This window comes from Poecilia latipinna, unplaced genomic scaffold (genome assembly GCF_001443285.1).
Source record: "Poecilia latipinna isolate Pla-1442-1.1 unplaced genomic scaffold, P_latipinna-1.0 Scaffold1454, whole genome shotgun sequence".
NCBI classification, from domain to species: Eukaryota; Metazoa; Chordata; class Actinopteri; order Cyprinodontiformes; family Poeciliidae; genus Poecilia; species Poecilia latipinna.
The window spans coordinates 126,723-145,139 of record NW_015114070.1 but is presented as its reverse complement, the minus strand read 5'-3'; the positions used below and the strand labels follow the sequence as shown (position 1 = coordinate 145,139).

At 37.7% G+C, this 18,417-nt stretch overlaps 1 protein-coding gene across 1 annotated transcript in view; it reads left to right on the top strand.

The window, feature by feature from the left end:
- The window catches only part of rcan3 (regulator of calcineurin 3), a 30,278-nt gene extending 11,883 nt beyond the window's left edge, over window positions 1–18,395 (top strand). The window contains exons 2-4 of the mRNA XM_015057329.1: window positions 13,368–13,541; window positions 14,175–14,346; window positions 17,226–18,395. Coding sequence (XP_014912815.1) covers window positions 13,368–13,541; window positions 14,175–14,346; window positions 17,226–17,380 — 501 coding nt within the window. The 3' untranslated portion in view covers window positions 17,381–18,395. The remainder of the gene's footprint in view (window positions 1–13,367; window positions 13,542–14,174; window positions 14,347–17,225) is intronic.
- The last annotated feature ends 22 nt before the right edge of the window (window positions 18,396–18,417 follow it).

The following is an 18,417-nucleotide window of genomic DNA, read 5'->3' as shown; positions in this document are numbered from 1 at the left end:
ATTTATAAAGAAAATAAAGTAGTTTTAGCTTTTTTTGCATTTCTATGCAAAATATGCAAATGAAGTGTAATAATACAAAGTACTTTTAGTAACTAATTGGCTTCAATATGTGCTTTATACATTTAGTGGATAAGCTGTATGATGTTTTGCATTTTTATGGAAAGGACTCATAAAATATATATATTTTTTTCTTTTGAAAGTTGGAAAATGGGTCCAAATCGTGGTAAATTTAATTTAACATTTTTAATCTTCAAACTGAAACATTTAATTTAGTGTATGTTAAATCTGTCTATTTTGCAGTTCTTTGAATTGAAAAAGTTGCTGAGCCCAGCTTTAGATCCATCTGATTCAATATTTGCAAGATTTTGGGTCCATTACTGACAATTTATTTCTAACTGTGCCTGTAACCACTGCAGGCATGAACAGGACAGCCATTTTCAGCTCCTACAAACTGAAGTTTTGTAGTAACACTGAGGCAGTCACACGCTCCACACTCACACACCTCAACCACAACAGTGAGTCAGCGGACTTACAGGCTGAGAAACATCTCTGTCAGCAAACACACACACACACACACACACACACACACACACACACACACACACACACACACACACACAACTCTTCACTGAAGACTCGGGAGAAATTTCCGTCGACCCGGGTCGCTCTGTGTTTGTCCTGCTACCTGTCTGTCTGTGTCTTCTTTCATGTGTCTGGCTTGTTCTCACAGTAATGATGTCACTTCAGACACAGAAGGAGGCATTTATTGACTTGTGTGCTGTTTGTTCAGCCAAACAGAAGGGATTTCTGCTGACATTTGTGATGCTTTTTTCCCCGTCTGTGCAGCTTTATGTAAGATGACGCTAACCATCCTTTGATAGTTGCTCTATTTGATTTATAATAATGTTTTACCTTTTTAATGGAATCCATCAAAACTAAGAAGTCTGAGCATTTTCAGTGTATAAACATAACATCATGATGCACAATGATGTGTTAGCAAAAAATCTGATAAAACCTGTGCTGTCTACTTTGAAGCATAAATAGGAATATTATTCTTACAGTCTAGTAAAAAAATTGGCATCAGTTGAAATTGGATTTAGCAGGTCAGACTTTATGAAAGAAAACCAGAATCAGACAAGCAAGATCCAATTAAAATTCAATTTAATTCAAATTCAAACATACTTAATTTATCCTAAATGGAAATTAAATTCCCATTTAGGACAGTTGTAACTCATATCATTAAATTATCTCAAAAGAGTGACGCTGTGAGCAGAAAAAATCTCCAGTAGCAGTCAGTTTTGGATTGTATCTTAAAAGGCCTCTGACTGAAGACACTGTTCCTTTATGACATGCTAACAGCTAACATGTCCTGGATGACAGCTAATCCACGTCATTTGCTTTTGCTGCTCCTCTTAAAATCTCCATCTGACCGTCTGCATCCCTAAAGTGTCCAATTCAACTCCTCTGGCTTTGAAACTTCAGCTATTAATTGAGCTTTTCAGAAGCTAATCAGCTGCTCACAGTTTTAAAAACAAAATCCTGCTGCCACGGTTACGCATCGACTACTGTACAGAAGTAAACCTATTTTGAAGGACTTCATAATTCATTTTGTCCTTTTTGTTTATTTTATGTATTTAGAATGTCTTCCAGTTCCAGTGTTCAATGCTCATTAGGATTTAAAGTTTATTGATATTTGGGAATTTGCATTATTATATTACTCAAATGATCTCAAAGCAACATCATCGTTCATCGCAAGAACTTCTGAGGCAATTTGTCGTACGTCAATAACAATAGAATTACATTGATGTACATCAGGAATTAATCATTGATGTAGATCAATTAATCATAAAGCCTTTGTAAATGTTAATAAAATTTCAAACCAGCCTTTAAAACTGTATTTTGTGGGACCCTGACCAGCTGTTTGGCGCTTAGCAGGACAGAGCCGATGCGTACAGACGGTTGACGGTGTCGTGTTTGGTGCTTGAAGGAAACCAGATCTGGGTCCTGGCAGGGTTGAGCGATCCTGACTCTGAGCCCGGAGGCTCAGGTGTGCCCTCTCCTCTCGGTCCGGCCGCCGGGCAGGTGGAGACGGGGAGTTCATGTTGACCTGAAACCCTAGAGAAGCGCTGGGACTCATGTGTCAGATAAAGGGTTGGATCCGCGTCCGTTATGGTGACGTAGAACAAAAGGACTGTCTCCTGGATGGGGGGTCCGGTTACCATGTGACAAAAAGGCCTGCGCAGTAATCAGACAACTCTAGAAGGTCTTGATGGAAAGTAGAGTTCTGTTTTTAACGCAACAAAAATGTGGACGGAGGAAATTTCGTCACATAGTAACTGGAGTTTGTTGGCCTTACTCTGCACAAACATGAAGCAAACTGTAAACTAAAGATCACTAATGCAATTTTAAGTAGGGATCCATCAATAAATCAATCAGTTTTCTGTTGATCAATCATGATGGATTAGGGCTGGACGATAAATCAACAATATACATTGTTATATGTGATAGAATACTCAATACTGAACTATGGTCTAAAACCATACAGCATTCTGGGAGATGTAGGCAAAGGAAAGCGTTAGCTAAGCTAGGTTGGTGGACTCAGCTTGCTTGGTTACCTAGCAATAACCGGTTGCTAAGTAACTTGCCAGTTTTGCTACTGTGCCTCATAACTGCTAAAAAAATAAAAAACAACAGTGTGGGATAAAACATTAAAGGTCACTCCACCAGTTTGGCATTATTTCAGATATTTAAAACAAAAAAACTAATCAATATTTAGCAATATTGACTGATATAAAACTTTTTCTGCCATGTTTTCCAGCGCTATGCTGTAATAGATAAGACTTTGTTTTTCATGTTCATTAAATGCATCAAAACTAAACAAAACTTTAAAATCACATAAAGAAACTTCTGGAACTTCAACACTTGAGTCATTTTTCTCCCCTGACAGAAAATTAGTCGCCTATGACTCACTGCAAATGATATTAAAACCAGTAATCAGGCAGAAACTTCTGAAAAAGGAGGCGATTAGGCCGCATGTATCCCTGTGTTCTGGGTGAAACCTGCTCCATGCTGTTGCCTCGTTATGTGATGTTGTATAACACTTTGCATTAGTCCCTCTAAATTGCATGAGTCTGCGTGGGAGCCTGTTTTCATACTTGTATGTTAAGAGTGTCAAAGGAGAAGGTTTTCCATGTGTCCGTTTAGCCCCGCGCCTAAGTGCTGCAGAGGAGGAAAAGCTTCTGCCTCAATAAAATCCATAATGACCAAATTGGTACTAAGAGGATTAATGTGTCCCCAAATGCCATAAACTGATTTCAAGCTCCCTAATGTGGACGCATAGGCCTGAAGGGAACGGCAGCAGCGCCGGCGTGGCGGCCCCCTGTCGATACAGCTCCTTATTCAACGTATTGATTCCACTGTAATAACACCTGCACTGTTTAGAGGCAGACAAACGATTAATCCTGCTGCTTTTTGGTTGTTTTGTCATTCCCAGAGTCTATTGTGTGAATATTTATTTCTGAATGCAGATGTCAGTCATTTAAAGGTTATTCTAGCAGGTTTGATTTGATTTTTTATTAAAAATTCAACACAGACGGAGAGCTAAATTTTCTTCAACAGATATTGTGAAATCTTTTTATTCTAAATTTTTTAATTTTTTGTAGTCATGGCATATTCATTTATTTTTTTAAAGTGTAATAGATACTAAACTTAGAGAGCTGCAATGTAGATGTGGTTAAATTAAAATTATATTTATAACTTTCAAATAAGGATTAATATGATAATTTACCTTAAATATTTGTTCTGTTGGCTGCAGTTTTGTTTTATCTTATTTTATATCATGTGTATATGTACTGTATTTTTAATTATGTTGGGCTAGCAAGTTAGCATTTCTTAGAGGATTTTATTTTTTAATTTAATATAAGATGAGAGCCAAATTCTGTGCAGAAGATATTTATATTTTAAAACTATCTTAATCATCTGAATAAAACCTTTATTTTTTATGATTTTTTTCTATTTATATTAATTTATTTTATTCTGAAGTTTGTAAAATAAAATAATTATTATTAAAATTATCAGTTATGAAGTGCTTAATCTATATAGTAAACATTTTATTTGTTGTGTTGATTCTAGTTTTTACCTTATTTTATATTTATATACATATTATTTATTGTACTTTTTATTACATTGGGTTTTGTTTTGGGTGCTACATTTACTGAAAATGTATTCTGTTTAATTTGTCAATTACTGAACTTGTAGCAAATTTAACAGTTATAAATATAACATAAACCTTGAATGTGGCTGATAATTACATTAAAATTAGATTATTGTTGCGGCTCCACAGGTTGGTAAAAACCGTTAGAGTCTGAAAATGAGGAGGAAGTGCTGGAAACGCCCTCATGCTTTGTTGTTGTTGGAAACGTTTGGCTGTTTAACGTTGGCTGCGTTTCAGCAGACGGTCAGTCGTAACTTACTCCAATGGAAAATTTGCATTTAACTTCTAACAGTCATGGAAAAATCTCAAAATGTGATAAGGAAAAGATTGCAGCGAGAAAACTGCTCGATATTTTACCGCCTCAACATTCTGCCTCCCTTGTGCTCCCACCAGTTTAGTTACCGTTCCTCCCTTTTTAAGGAGATCAGTAATTAAACACGAAGCTTCAAACGGTTAAGAAATTAATTTCTTAATAATTCCAGCAGAGTCTATTTTGGTATAGCATTGTTACTGTGCGACCTAGTTTTCGTGGTTTTCCCCCACATCCTCCCCAGTGGCGAGGGTCTGGATCAGATTGAGATAAAGACATGTGCTTCGCTTTAATTTACAGGGGGAGAAAGAGAGAAAAGAATAAACCTTCTTTACATCTCAGCTGGACTCAGTTAATCATATTGTGTTGAACTCAGAGTGGTGTAGTTCAGGATACTGGCTTAAACATGTGAATCGACAAAAATAGAGAATTGTAAGTTGATAATTACAGAGAAAAGCTAGTGATAATTATGAACGTTAGCTGGTAACCCTCATTACAAATCTAAAAGGTTTTTAATTTCACTGCAGTTTGTTTTCTTTTGTGGGTTGAATTTTAATGAATGTGACTCAAATGATCCACATGGAGACGATACATGAAGCTGCGTCACTTGAAACAAAAGACCAACAAGCTGAAAAGCACAGCAGTAGAAGCTGACAGCTTATCAGAGACTCTAGTGAACACAGTTTGTGTAGATTAGAGTATATTCACTGTTGTGTTTACTGCATTACATCAGTGGGATCTAAACGCCTGCAGTCGGTGGTCTTTGCACCTTATTAAAACTTAATTATACCTTCAAAAAGACGGAGAAAGTCACTATTTGTAACCGCATAACGCTGAACTCCTCATTTATTAGAAGGCAGTTGCATAATTGTAATTCACCCTCATTTCAGCAGAAATGAAAGGTCAAAAGTGAAAAAATTACATTGAAAAATAAGAAATTAATCAGAAAAATAATCATAAGAAACATTAAGAAAGTAATTATAAACAAATATTTTGCCGAGATGGTAAGAGATGTTGTAATATTTCATAATCTTATGACCATATAAATGATAAATAACAGTGACTCAAGAATAGAGCCCTGAGGAACCCCATTCATTCATTCATTCATTCATTCATTCATTCATTCATTCATTCATTCATTCATTCATTCATTCAAATGATGCCAAATGTACTTTTCCTGTTCCTCCAAATGGAGACCTTAAACTATCTTATGCAGTCAACCTGTTATTTGTCCAGTGCAGTAAACAAATTATTTGGTTATTAAAACTAACACATGTTGAAAAAATGGAGATAGATTTGTTGTTGTTGTTGTTTAATATTAAGACATTCAGATAAGTTTTTTTTTTTTTTTTGGTTTCCGTCACTGCGAGCATCAGCAGAGTGGAAACTTGTTCATGTTTCAGTTTTGTCCTGTCAGCTGGATGCAGCCGATCCCATCGTTTACTGTTCTGCCACCTAAACTCCCCTCTGAACGAACCGTGTTGACATTACCTGATAAACCTCGCTGTGGCTCCACTGATTGTGTGTCAGCAGCAGCTCCGTGCTTGCTACGCTGTGAGTCATGCCCACAGCCATGCAGCGACTGTGATGACAGCTTTTCCATGAGCCTCAGGAATAAAACTGCCTCGTCACCAAAGAGACGGATGGCTGCGGTTCACCGGGGTTAATCTCATCATGCTGGCCGTTTGCTGCCCTAGTTTGCTTTAGATGTTTTAAAAATCTCTGAAGTTCGTCCAGTATGCTGTTTCTGTTGTCTGAAGTCTTCTTAGTGCCACACAAAGAAAAAGTTATGGACTTTTCTCCAACTGTATGGCGAATACAGTGAAGCAGAGCTGCCCCTCCCCCACCTGCTGCTGCATATTGGTTCACTGGCTGATTAGAAAATGTTTTGGAAATATTTCAAAACTCAACTAGTCTTGGTTTGGACATTAAACCAGAACCGCTCACTATTCATAAATCAGCAGAACTACTATCAGGAAGGAGACTACCTGAGCAGATAGTCTGACTAGCTAGCCTGTTATTCTGGCAAACTGTCATAAAAATGCATACTATTTTATTTAAATTGATTTGAAAACATATTAATAAGTTTATTGTCAGGGTAACTGGCCTCTTCACTCATAACTTTCTGCTTCCATTTTGTTCCATTTTGTTACAACCAAACACTTTCAGACTTATGTGCTTAAACTTTTGCATAAGAGTTCACTTCTCTTAGTATTTTTGATTAATTATGGAGGTAAATATTCATAAAGTCCATGTGCAGTTTAACCATCTTGATGTTTTCTTACTCTACATTTCCATTTATTTTGGTTCAGATTCAACCCCTACCCAAACCATCAATAACACTGAGCCAAAATAAGCAAAATTATTTTATTCACTAGTTTTAAAGCAGGTAGGAATCATTCCTCTGGCAAATTATCAAATGTTTTTAATCTAATGGGAGAAGACCAAATTTCAGTTGTTGATTAATAAAAAGGTCAGAAGTTTGTCTGTCGCTCCAAAGGGCAACGGGACGTGAAACATGGAAACATGAGGCACAGAAGCTCTTTGCTCTTTCTAATAATCTGCTGGTGATTTGAATTAATATTGCCAAGGGGTCAATCTTAAATCAGACTCAAATTCTGACTTTCAATTTGAGTCTCAGTTGAGTAATTTCATTCATTATGACAAAAACAACATGTTGCACGTTGCTTCAGCCCGACTCATTTTGTAACGGGGCTCAGGTAGGAAGAGGTAGGCACACCCTGCGCACCCTGCCCTGCACACCCTGCGTGTTGCGTAACGGTAACTTATAGAACCCTGTGGTCAGTAATGATGACCACAGTTTCCACTTTAATTAAGCCAAACTGGGAGATACTTGAGAGCCCCGACTCCTCTCCTCCTTCCCTTCCTGTTCCATCCTAAATGTGTAAAGTTTCTCTTGTTGCATAAGCAAAAGCTGTGAACAAAACAGACGCATTTTCTCATGATATTTTTCTTGATTAATCTTAAAATGCATCTATTTTTGGAGCACTTATTCTGCCTGTTATTCTGGTTTTACTTAAAGAAAAAAGCCAAGCTGTCATAAAATGCATACTATTTTATTTAAATTGAGAACATTTAAATAAAATATCTTAGATCTAAGATCTCTTTAGATCTCTTGGATCTAAAGAGTAAAACAGACTCTTTAGATCCAATCTGACTGAATTTAAACTGCTGGTTCTGCAGAATATTTGCTCAGGGAGGCTGAAAACGACTTTACACTTCTCAGATTATTTTATGTAAATATGTTGTAAACTATCATTGTTCTTCAAATGAATATTCTTAAAAATATACTTTATATTAAGACGGAGTCATCGTTACAAAATCTGTGGTAGCTAATATATTTCACTTGCAATAAAATGTTGGGTCAGCAGGATGTGATAAAGATTTTAGTGACTTGGGAATTTTCACACAGCATTTTTTGATGCTCTGTTCTGAATTAGTTTTGCTGAAGTGTTAGTTTTTTTTTTTTTGTTTTGTTTTTGTTGGCATGGATGTTCAAGCTACTAATTAAAGCCGACAAAAATCGGACTTCTGTCTGAACTGTTTACGACCCCAAAGCGACCCGCTTACTCAGAAGACCCTTCTGTCATAAGTTAAAATCATAATTTTCAACCATTGTTTTTGTTCAGACTGCTGACGCTTTGAAAGCTACAGGATACGTATCCAACTAGTTACATTTACTCGGTTACATTCACTTGAGTAACCTTTTTGAAAAAGAAATACTTTGGTAGTATTTTTACTATGCTGTGCTTTTTACTTTTATTTGAGTAATTTTATTATAAAGTTTTTCTACTCTTACTTTTGCATATTTTCTGGATTTTCTACTCACTGAATGAAAAACAAACATGTTTTAACCAAAAATTCACCAGACACAGAATCACAGCTGCAGTTTTTTATTGAAGGAAATTAATTTTTAATTTTTTTTCTTGCTCGATTTTGTTATTTTTTGTTACTTATATAAATCATCCCAAAATTTCCTCTTAACTTCATATTTTGACCCATCTGATTATCTCATTTTGAAATGATTGATTATTTGATCAGTTAATCAGTACTCGAGTAAACCTTTTACCAAATACGTTTTACTCTTTTTTGAGTTATTTCTTGGCTACGTTTTACTTTTACTTGAGTAAAAATATGTGGAAGTAGTGTTACTTTTAGTTGAGTACAACTTTTGGCTCTCTGCCCACCTCTGTATCTGAATTCGTACCACATATGGAAGAAGCACAGATCTGATGTTTTGGAGGTGAAAAGATTGGAATCTTTTATGGGCAAGACGGGAAGAAGTTGTGGATTCTTTCAATGTCCAACAATACTATAGCAAATATTTTTGTCCAAACATTATTCATCCCAAACTTTGTTGCTCTTTCGCTTGTACTCGCACAAACAGCACAGGTCGGGCCGAGCGTAACTCAACACCCCTCTCCTGCTCACCCCTCACCTCCCTCCCCTCATTCCCTCAGGATGTTCGCTCATGAAGAGCCCATAAATTAGTGATAAGCATGTTCACTTGTTACGCACCAATCAGCCATAGGTTTATCAAACATCGGCGCAGCGCAGTGTGCTTTTATGCAACTCGATCTCTGAGCTTTCCTACATCTCCGCTCACGCCAAAACATCCATTTAGCTTAAGGAAGTAGCTGCGGCGGAGCGCCTGCGTGGGTGACTGTAAACCTTATCGGTTTTACTCATGGCGTCTGACATGTGAGTCATAGTAGCTGGCATGGCTCATGGAAAATTCATAGCTTAAATAAGGGCTTAAGTGGGCTCTGTTGAAAGGCCAAACAAGCGCCGTGTTGTCATTCTCAAGAAAACCATGATTGTATCGCAGGGAGGAGGATGGGCCTGAAAACAATGCTTCAGTGCTCTGAAATGTAAGACAAAGTTGCAACGTTTGCATGTTTGTGCTCAAAATAATCCCCATGCCTCTGCAACATCTCCACTTTATTCTAATAGACTTTGCCAGCTTGTTTTTGATAGGTAAGATAGTTTGTTGATATATCTAAATAAAAAAGGTGAATTTTGTGAATTCTGTTATTTCTGTAGAGCTGAGAAGAGAGCTGATAGTTTTGTGTAAAGTCTTGTTTACATACACAAATATGACAGTTTTATTGATGCATTTGAGTTGAGGTGGAATGATTACACAACAGAAACTGTAGTAAATTTCAAATATATGCATTCATCCTCACTAATACTTGGTTAAATTCCTCATCCTGTCACAAAAACAAATTTTGCTGGACAATAAATTGTCCCAGAAGTTATTGGAATAAATGATAATATTGTTTTGAGACAATTTTACATAATATAATGGTAATAATAATGCAAGAACTCATTCTCAAAGATCATTAAACTGTAATTTCCAATGAACATTTAACACTGGAATTGCAAGACATTTAAATTATCCAAAATAAATAAACAAAACAAAAAAAATTAATTATGAAGTCTCTGTAAACCAAATTGTCCTTCAAAAAAAAAGGTTTAGTTGAGGCAAAAACACGAGACTGAAGACTTTTATCATCCAGTTTTTGGCAGACTGAGAAAAAGAAGAAAAACAATAAATCATGCAAATGAAAATGTTTAAGCTCATTTTAATTTAACATGCATTTAATTGATTTATTGCTTATTGCAGTTAACTTTCAGGAGCGGGTCCAATCTCAAACCCAGTAATAATTATAATAGACATTTTCCTGTTTATTGAACATCTTGCAGCTTTAATTTTTTTTAAAAGACTGAACTAAAATCTTGCAAGTTTTCAAAAGAATTAACACAAATAATGAATGGATGGAATAAAAGATGTAAGCAAATTGAATTAAAATCTTGTTGATCACAATTTTCTATTATTTCAAAGATGTTTCCAATCTGTCCTGATTCCCCTTAAGGCAGGAAATGTTTCACATTTTTACTGACTTGACCCCTTTTCCTTAACTCCAGGACTCACCAGAAATCTGCCTAAAAATGGCATGAAGCAGGATGGAGGTCAAGTCTGCTCTGAAGTAAAGCCAGCTGCTTTGAAAAGGGAGGATCAGATGTTCTTACAAGGGGAGAAAAACTGAGAAAAGCAATAAGGGAAAGAAAGAGCTAAAGGAAAAGGGCCTGTGCATATTTCTGATGTCCTGATTATCTGACCGTGGTGAACAACAGACTCTGCTTCAGTCTGCTGAATCATCTACTGCTCAGTGCGTCAGAGACGTTGATGATGTGAAGTCCTTAGAGAGGGAAAGCTGTCATTTTACAGCAGACTCACTGTGTTTAAATGCACTTCAGTTACAGTTCTGGTCAGAGGTCCTTTTTATGAGTGTATGCATAAAAAACAATACATCTTGAATCCATTTTGATTTAAATTTGCCAGGTTTTACACAAACACACATGAAGAAAGAACCGTGCCCGAAGCTGTTCGAAAAGTGACGTGTAAAAAAGCTAAAAGAGTGAGGATTTTAAATTCTGTCAATATCTGGCAAAAATAGAATATCTCTCAGTTGAGATCAGCCATGCAGTAACAGAGCTGATTGAAGAGCAGTGGACACCAATTGACAGTAATGCCTCAGATTGTAAACATGCGGATCTCATTTCATGTGGGACTTCAGGAAAGTTTGTTTTCTGAGTCCTGAGCTGCTGTTTTTGACGAGAAAAGTCTCATGGTGAGACGTGTCAGAGATGAAACTGCGAAACATGACGATAGGAAGAAAATGTTGCAATATTCGGAGGATTAAAACTGAAACTCTCTAACCTCAGCCCTACTGATCATGTAAACAGTGTGAAAAAGTCAGAAAATATGACAATTTAAATGCATTTTACCCATTCTGACAAAATGATTGGTCAAATATCCATCCAGAGCTTTATTTATGGCAGCAGCTTCATAAATTAGTCAAAGTCCAGCATGTTTTGTGAGCTTCTTGGTGGGTTGTTGATACCCTCCAGAGGTGCATTCATTCACCAGCCCTGTTTAGTCCGTTTTAATCAAACTCCAATTCGTTTCCCTAAAAGTCCGGTTCGTTTGGGGAGGTGTGAATGTGCAATCAAACTCTGATCCGCAGAGAAACCTCAGTCTTGGTTCACCAAGTGGACCGGAGACCGCTCCAAAAGTAGGAAGCGGACTGCAGCGCAAGGCATTCTGGGTAAATACAACCACAACAAACATGCTAGTGTTGCGCTAGTAGGAAAAACAACTGGTGGTCTTTTACCAAAGACAAAAGATAAATCCTACAACCGCTAAAATCTGAAGCTACGCCATTTTTATTTACATTTTATGAAGAAGGAAGCTGCTCTCAGTGTCTTCTTCAGAGATTTTTGTGTCGCTTCCTTCAGTGGTTCTCAGTGCAGCGCCCCCACAGGTGAGGAGGGGAACAGGTTCTTCAAATGGTTTGGATCGTTTGACACAGGGTATTGTGAACGAACCGCACAGCTGAAAATGTAACAAATGTTACCAAATCGAACCGAGTCTACTGGACTATAAGGTGAAAGATATCGAAATTTATTTCTAAATGTTTTTGAATTTCTTTTGTTGAGTGCAATGTGTTTCTTTTGGCATCTCTTGGCCTACATCCTGTTATCAGACAGGTTAAGGTTAGGTTATTTCTTGATTTTTACCAATTTGGCAGTAATCAGGGGTGGATGTAGTTAAAGAAATTGAACTCAGTTAATTCATTATTTAACCAGGGGAGGCTGATTGCATCCTCACATTGGGGCTGGTAGCTTTGTTTCCCATTAATACATGGAACTATCCTTTTTTTTTTCTTTTTCTTTTTTTTCACATTTTTATCGTTTTCTAATATTACAATTTGTCTTACGATATGAAACATTCAAGTGAGAAAAAATGTAAACACAAAATGATTGTTTATCCAATCATGAAGTGCAAATTATTAGCAGTCTTTTTGTGGCAGTGAAAAGATCATTGCAAGTTTGCAACCTGCCCATCAACCTTCATGTTTCCCACTGAATCTGAGCTACTGGAGCGGCTGGGAGATGGTCGACAAGGAAACAACGAATAGCACCACTGATTACTCAGAAATCAGCTCTCCTGGTGGCCTTCTTCCTTTTTGCCCTCCTGCTGAGCTGCTTGATTGAGTTCACAGCCGAGGAGGGCAATCTGGTGCCCAAGAAGACAAATTAGTTTTACAAAAAAGAAAAACTAAAGGTTGGTGCCTGAGGCAGAAGGAGAAGAGCAAGGAAAGAAGCCAGACTTTTACTGAAACAAGTGAAATTTGAGTTAGTCTTTCCTGTGATGATTAGTCAGGAAATAAAGTTAACAAATCTCACTGCTTATCAAAAATTATGAAAAAATCTCAAGACTTTTTAACAATTGTATGAAGAGGGATTTCTGTTTTAAATTCATTATTAGCAGTGGAAAAGTTACAATAAAAATCTAACAGTTGATTGATGATTAAAAGGATAAATATCACATCCAATATCAAAGTGTCTGTATTTTACTTAAAAATAAAATCCAGCTTAAATAACTGATAAAATACTCAATAAACAAGATGAACAAATAGTAACACATCAACTGAATTCACAGCGACATTCTTGGAAAAAGTAAAAAGAATCTTGAATTTGTTTTAGCATGTCGGCTTTCAAAAGCTGCAACTTTGTGAGGTAGAAGTGACCAGAAGCCACACAAATGGTGCAAACAGCTGCAGTTTGATAGTTTTAATGGCTAACACTCTTGCTTAATGTCAAAGAGCATCACTATTTTCAGCAAAATTAGTGTAATATTTTGAGAAACATGCTGTTTTTTCTAATATAATATCTACCTTGCCACTTGAAGTGGGCAGGAAAGCAGAGTAGCTTGTTCAACATTTCATAGTTTTTTATTATTTTGATTTTCTGCAGGAGAGGTTTGAGGCGCTCTTCAGGATCTACGATGACCAGGTCACTTTCCAGTTGTTCAAAAGCTTCAGGAGAGTCCGGATCAACTTCAGCACCCCAGAGGCGGCGGCCCGCGCCCGCATCGAGCTGCACGAGTCCGAGTTCAACGGCAAGAAGCTAAAACTCTACTTCGCTCAGGTGAGGAAATGCCCAGGGGAGCTGTTGAATACATTACATTACTGTGATTTATCTCCCGTGTTTCTGCTTATGTTCCACTTAGTTTCCATCTAAATATAAATAAAAGTACACTGCAAAAACACAAAATCTTACCAAGTAGATATTTGCGTTAGAAACTAGACCTAAAATACTTGATATTTTGTGTTTTTGCAGTGAAGCAGGACAGTTCAGGGTGAGCCCCTCTCAGACTTTTGCATCGTAGGAAAATATGTCGAAAAAGTTTCCAAAAAGCTTCACCCACTATGACCCTGCAGCACCTTCTTGTACTTTGACGTAAGAGGATTATGGATTTTAGAGCTCCGATAAAGGCCTCATGTAGGTATTGTAATTACAGCAATTGCAAGCTATCAAAACGCCAAAATCCCTTTATCTGAACAGGCTTGCTATTAAACATAAGAGGCCTCAAACTGTGGCTTTTTGTTAGCAAATTGCACATAAAGAACTCAGGAAGTCTAAAAACTTCCTGAGGTTCATGGATCTTATTTTGTTCTTTTTATTTTTTGCAGACATGATTGTTTTCTTGCTGATTTTCCTGCCACTCACCTCTTTCGTAGAGGAACAACACGCGTCATGTGTTTGTTTTCCGTCCAACAGATCCAGAACGGCGATGAAGACATCGACAAGTCGTATCTGGCTCCTCCGCAGCCGGTCAAACAGTTCCTGATCTCTCCACCCGCCTCTCCGCCTGTCGGCTGGAGTCAGAGCGAAGACGCCACGCCTGTCATCAACTATGACCTGCTGTGTGCTGTGGCTAAGCTCGGACCTGGTCAGTGCTGCTTTGTAATTGTTACTCTCATGGAAAAAGGAAATGAGTTTTTTGCAGTAGTATTGAAATCAGGGTTGGGCAATATGATGTAAAAATAAAATCTTTTATTTAAAGTAATCAGAGGAAATATAAATTGACTCACTTTTGCAGATTTTTTCTTTCTTTTGGGGGTTAAAAATGTTGAAAACCACATAGTTTCTCTCCCACTTCACATTTATGTAATGTTTTTGTTTTGGTCTATCATGTAAAATCGCACTAATACTTTTGCAAGCCTTTGTAATTAATTTCCTCAAAGCTAGTGTTCTCTTTTAAAGGTTGTCATGAATCTGTTTCTTTAATGAGCTGGTTTGGATGCGTTGTCATTATAAAAACTTCCTTTAATGGTTTCTTGTGAAAATCTGAAAGCTTTTTGAGCTCAGATGTCTACTGCTGCTACATTTTGCACCAAGCCCGGTTTCTGCAGTGATTATTAACCATCTGTATGCATCAGACTGCTGACAGGGTGCAAAAGTAACACAGAAAGCTTACAGTGGAGTGTTTAATCAGGCAGAGGATTGCACAGCTTATGCAGCAATGAGTTGGTTCTGCTAAAGTTTGATTTTGCAGACTTGCATGTGCTGCAGCAGTAATGTGAGGTCAAACACAGGGCGTCATAGAGCAGCTCTGCAGCACAACGTCTTGCAGTCATTAACTGTGTTTCTATTAAAAATGTGCAAACTGAAATTACAAAAATAAATTTGCTTAACTGGAAACAACAATTTCGAAAAAAAACACGTTTTTCTATAAGAAGTTTTTGCTCTAGGATGAGGTGGTTTTATCGTAATCGATGATCTTTTGACGTCACATGATTAACAAACGGATGTTACTACTGGCGAAAATGACGAAGAAGACTACAGGAAGTTGTAGGAGGATGGCGGCTCAATCTCACAGCATTGCACAGTTCAGAGAAACTTCAGTGTCATTTGAACTTATTGAATCAAATACTCTTCTTTAAAATCGCTAACTACACTTTTCTCAAAACGCTGCAGACAAGGAGAAAGTGTGAATAAGACGCCAACGTTTTCACTAATGGCTGAAATATGAATATATTTCATGTAAATGTTTAAATCTGTCAAGATTTTTAATGACTTATCATTTAAAGAATTGCTTCTCATGTGATTTTAATTTCATTTCTTATTTAATGTAAATGCAGCAAATGCAGATTTGTGCACATTTGTATTGAAAACACTTGTTTTGCAGATTTTCATCAGGTTTGCAGCAGCTATGTGCGATGAAAAACACATTTCCAAATCTGCTTTCGGCTGAATACTTTTTATTATCTCCATCAAAAAAAAACAAAAAAAAAAAACATTATCTCAAACAAACACTCACACTCACACAGGCAGCGAGTCCAGCTCAGACGGCCACTTTGTGCCGTTGCCATAGAAACACGAGGCATCAGGAAATGGCTTTGTTTCTCGCCTCATATCCTGGCGTCTGAAATCAGATTAGGGCGCAGTGCAGCTCGCTGGCTCCCTCTGTCCGCCACCTGCTGTAACTGCAGCACTCCGTTCGCGCCCCATCTCTGTGTTTGGCGCCGCAGCACCCATTTCCCTCTGCCTGCCAGCTGCCTGCCAGCTGCCTGATCGCGTCTACATGGCAACCGAGATGCAATCTAAGTGTGTGTTTTCAGTCTGAGTTCATCTGGATTATTTTTGGAAGAAGCTTTTTGTTTTAGCTTGATGTTCAGTTTGGCTGGTACAGTTCCCTGCTAAAGGAGTCACTCCCTTCTCACCTGGCTTTACATTTGCAGAAACGAATCTCTCCGTGTTCCAACAGATCAACACAATTAAGTGAATAATTGTAAAGCAGGAAGGAAATGATGCACAGTTTTCAACATTTTTTTCTTTCATATTGAAGAGACTAAAAAACATTGCTCATTCTTTGCAAAATAAAAATTTCAGTTTCACTCAGATTCATTTTTAAGTCTTGCAGCAGATTCTAGATTGGATTTGGGTCTGGGCTTTGACTGGGACATTCTGGATATGCTTTGATGTAAACCATGCCATTTTAGCTCTAGAATAGATGTTAGGTGCCCCAGTGATTATTTTAGTAATCAATTATTCTGAGGATTAATCGCATTTAAAAATTGTCACATTCATTAAATTTTTCATTGAACCACTCAAGATTATTTTCTAAGACATTAGAAATGCTGTCAAAATGCAAATAAACGCATAAATCTGTTTATTTTTATTAAGAAAACAAACATTTTTTGTCAAATATAATGTACAGCTGACCTGTTGATTAGTTATTTAAATAACTAATTAATAACTAGAAAGAAAAAAGTGTTTAAGAAGATTTTTTTACCGGATTCAAATTCACAAAAGAATGTTATTGTGTTGCTTAAGTGGTTAAATCAAAAAACTGCAGAACTCCAAAAACACAAACTCTTACCAGTTACCAGTACACTTGAAATGATACAAAACTAACTTACCAGTAACTTTTCTGCGAGATAATTAGCTTAATTTAAGTAAATAATTCCTTAATATTGATGAAAAAGTACTAGATCCACTGACAGATTATTATAACAAAACATTTTTCCATGTTATTTGGAGTTATTTACTTAAAACAAGTTGAAAATTTACTAAACTCACATTTCAATATTTGCACTAGAAACTAGACTAAAAATGCTTGGTAAGATTTTGTGTTTGCAGTCAATGTGCCATTTCTTTATCCGATTAATCACATATTATGATGATTAATCGTCAGATTTATTGATTAATCAGTTATTAAATTATTGTTAAATATTAGAATACTTCATTATTTATGATGTAAAGCTGAAATGAGCCACATAAATAAGCTTGATGGATTGATTGATTGTCTACTTCTTTCCCCTCCAGGTGAAAAGTACGAGCTCCACGCGGGGACAGAGTCCACCCCCAGCGTGGTCGTCCACGTGTGCGAGAGTGAGACGGAGGAGGACGAGGCGGTGCGGCCAAAGCAGCAGATCGTCCAGACCAGACGTCCCGACGGGCCTCCCGCCGTCTTCAACTAAACGGGGGGACGGTGGGGAGCCTCCGCCCCGACCCCGCCTCCTCGGCCTCCCGACTGCGGCGCGGCGTCCGCACCCTTTAAAAAACCCGTGACACACCTGCCCCCCCCCTCCTCTCTCTCTCTCTCTCGTCTCTGCACTCACAGAGAGCGTCGACGCCCCTCATTTCAGTTCAACTACAAGCGAAAAACAAAAACATTGCTTCGAACGACGGCGTTTGTGGTGGAGCGCGGCGATGGAATGAGGCGGCCGGAAGGGAATGGATGACACACAAACACTCATCACATTCTGCGGACAGCGTGGGGAGCGGCGGCCTGGCCTCCCACCCACCAAACTCCCCCCCTCCTCAGTTTTCAGCAACACGGGGGGCGAACATACCTGTCCGAACACAGGCACCTGTCACGTATCACTCCCAGCTGTCATCGCTGCTCGTCCCTCACCTCTTCCCTTCATTTGTACAACGATCACCCCGGACATTTTGTTTTTCCTTTCAAGATATATTAGACTTTCTTTTTCAAATCTGCTGTCTTGCATCAGGACCGAGTGTGTGATGTTGCCGCTCCTCTCTGCATGTATATACTCTGTTATGAAAAATATGTACTGAAACACAAATACTAACAAGTCATTCGAAGAAAAAGGAACCTATTTAACGTCACACACCGCACGAAGCGCCATACGTGACTAACAAAGATGCGCTGGATGTTTGACTTTCTTTATTTCTGCTTCTTCTTTTGTCTTCTTTTTTTATTTGAAAGGTGTTTTTGCTAACTAGATGTGTATTCATACTCTGTATTTGATAACCCAACAATTTTTGCATGCCTAGTTACTTCTGGAGACGAGAAGCTGAAGCTTTTTTGCTATTGTTCGTGATGGCAGGGAATTGGTGTTGGCGGCGAGTTTTGCTAAAACTTGATGGATTGGAAAACAGTTCATCCCTCCTTTTCTTAAAGGAGTTTTGTGATATTTGTCTCTTTTTTTAAATTGTATTTTCACATCCCTTTCGTTTGCTTTCTGCATGTCAGGTTTTCTGACAAACTGCT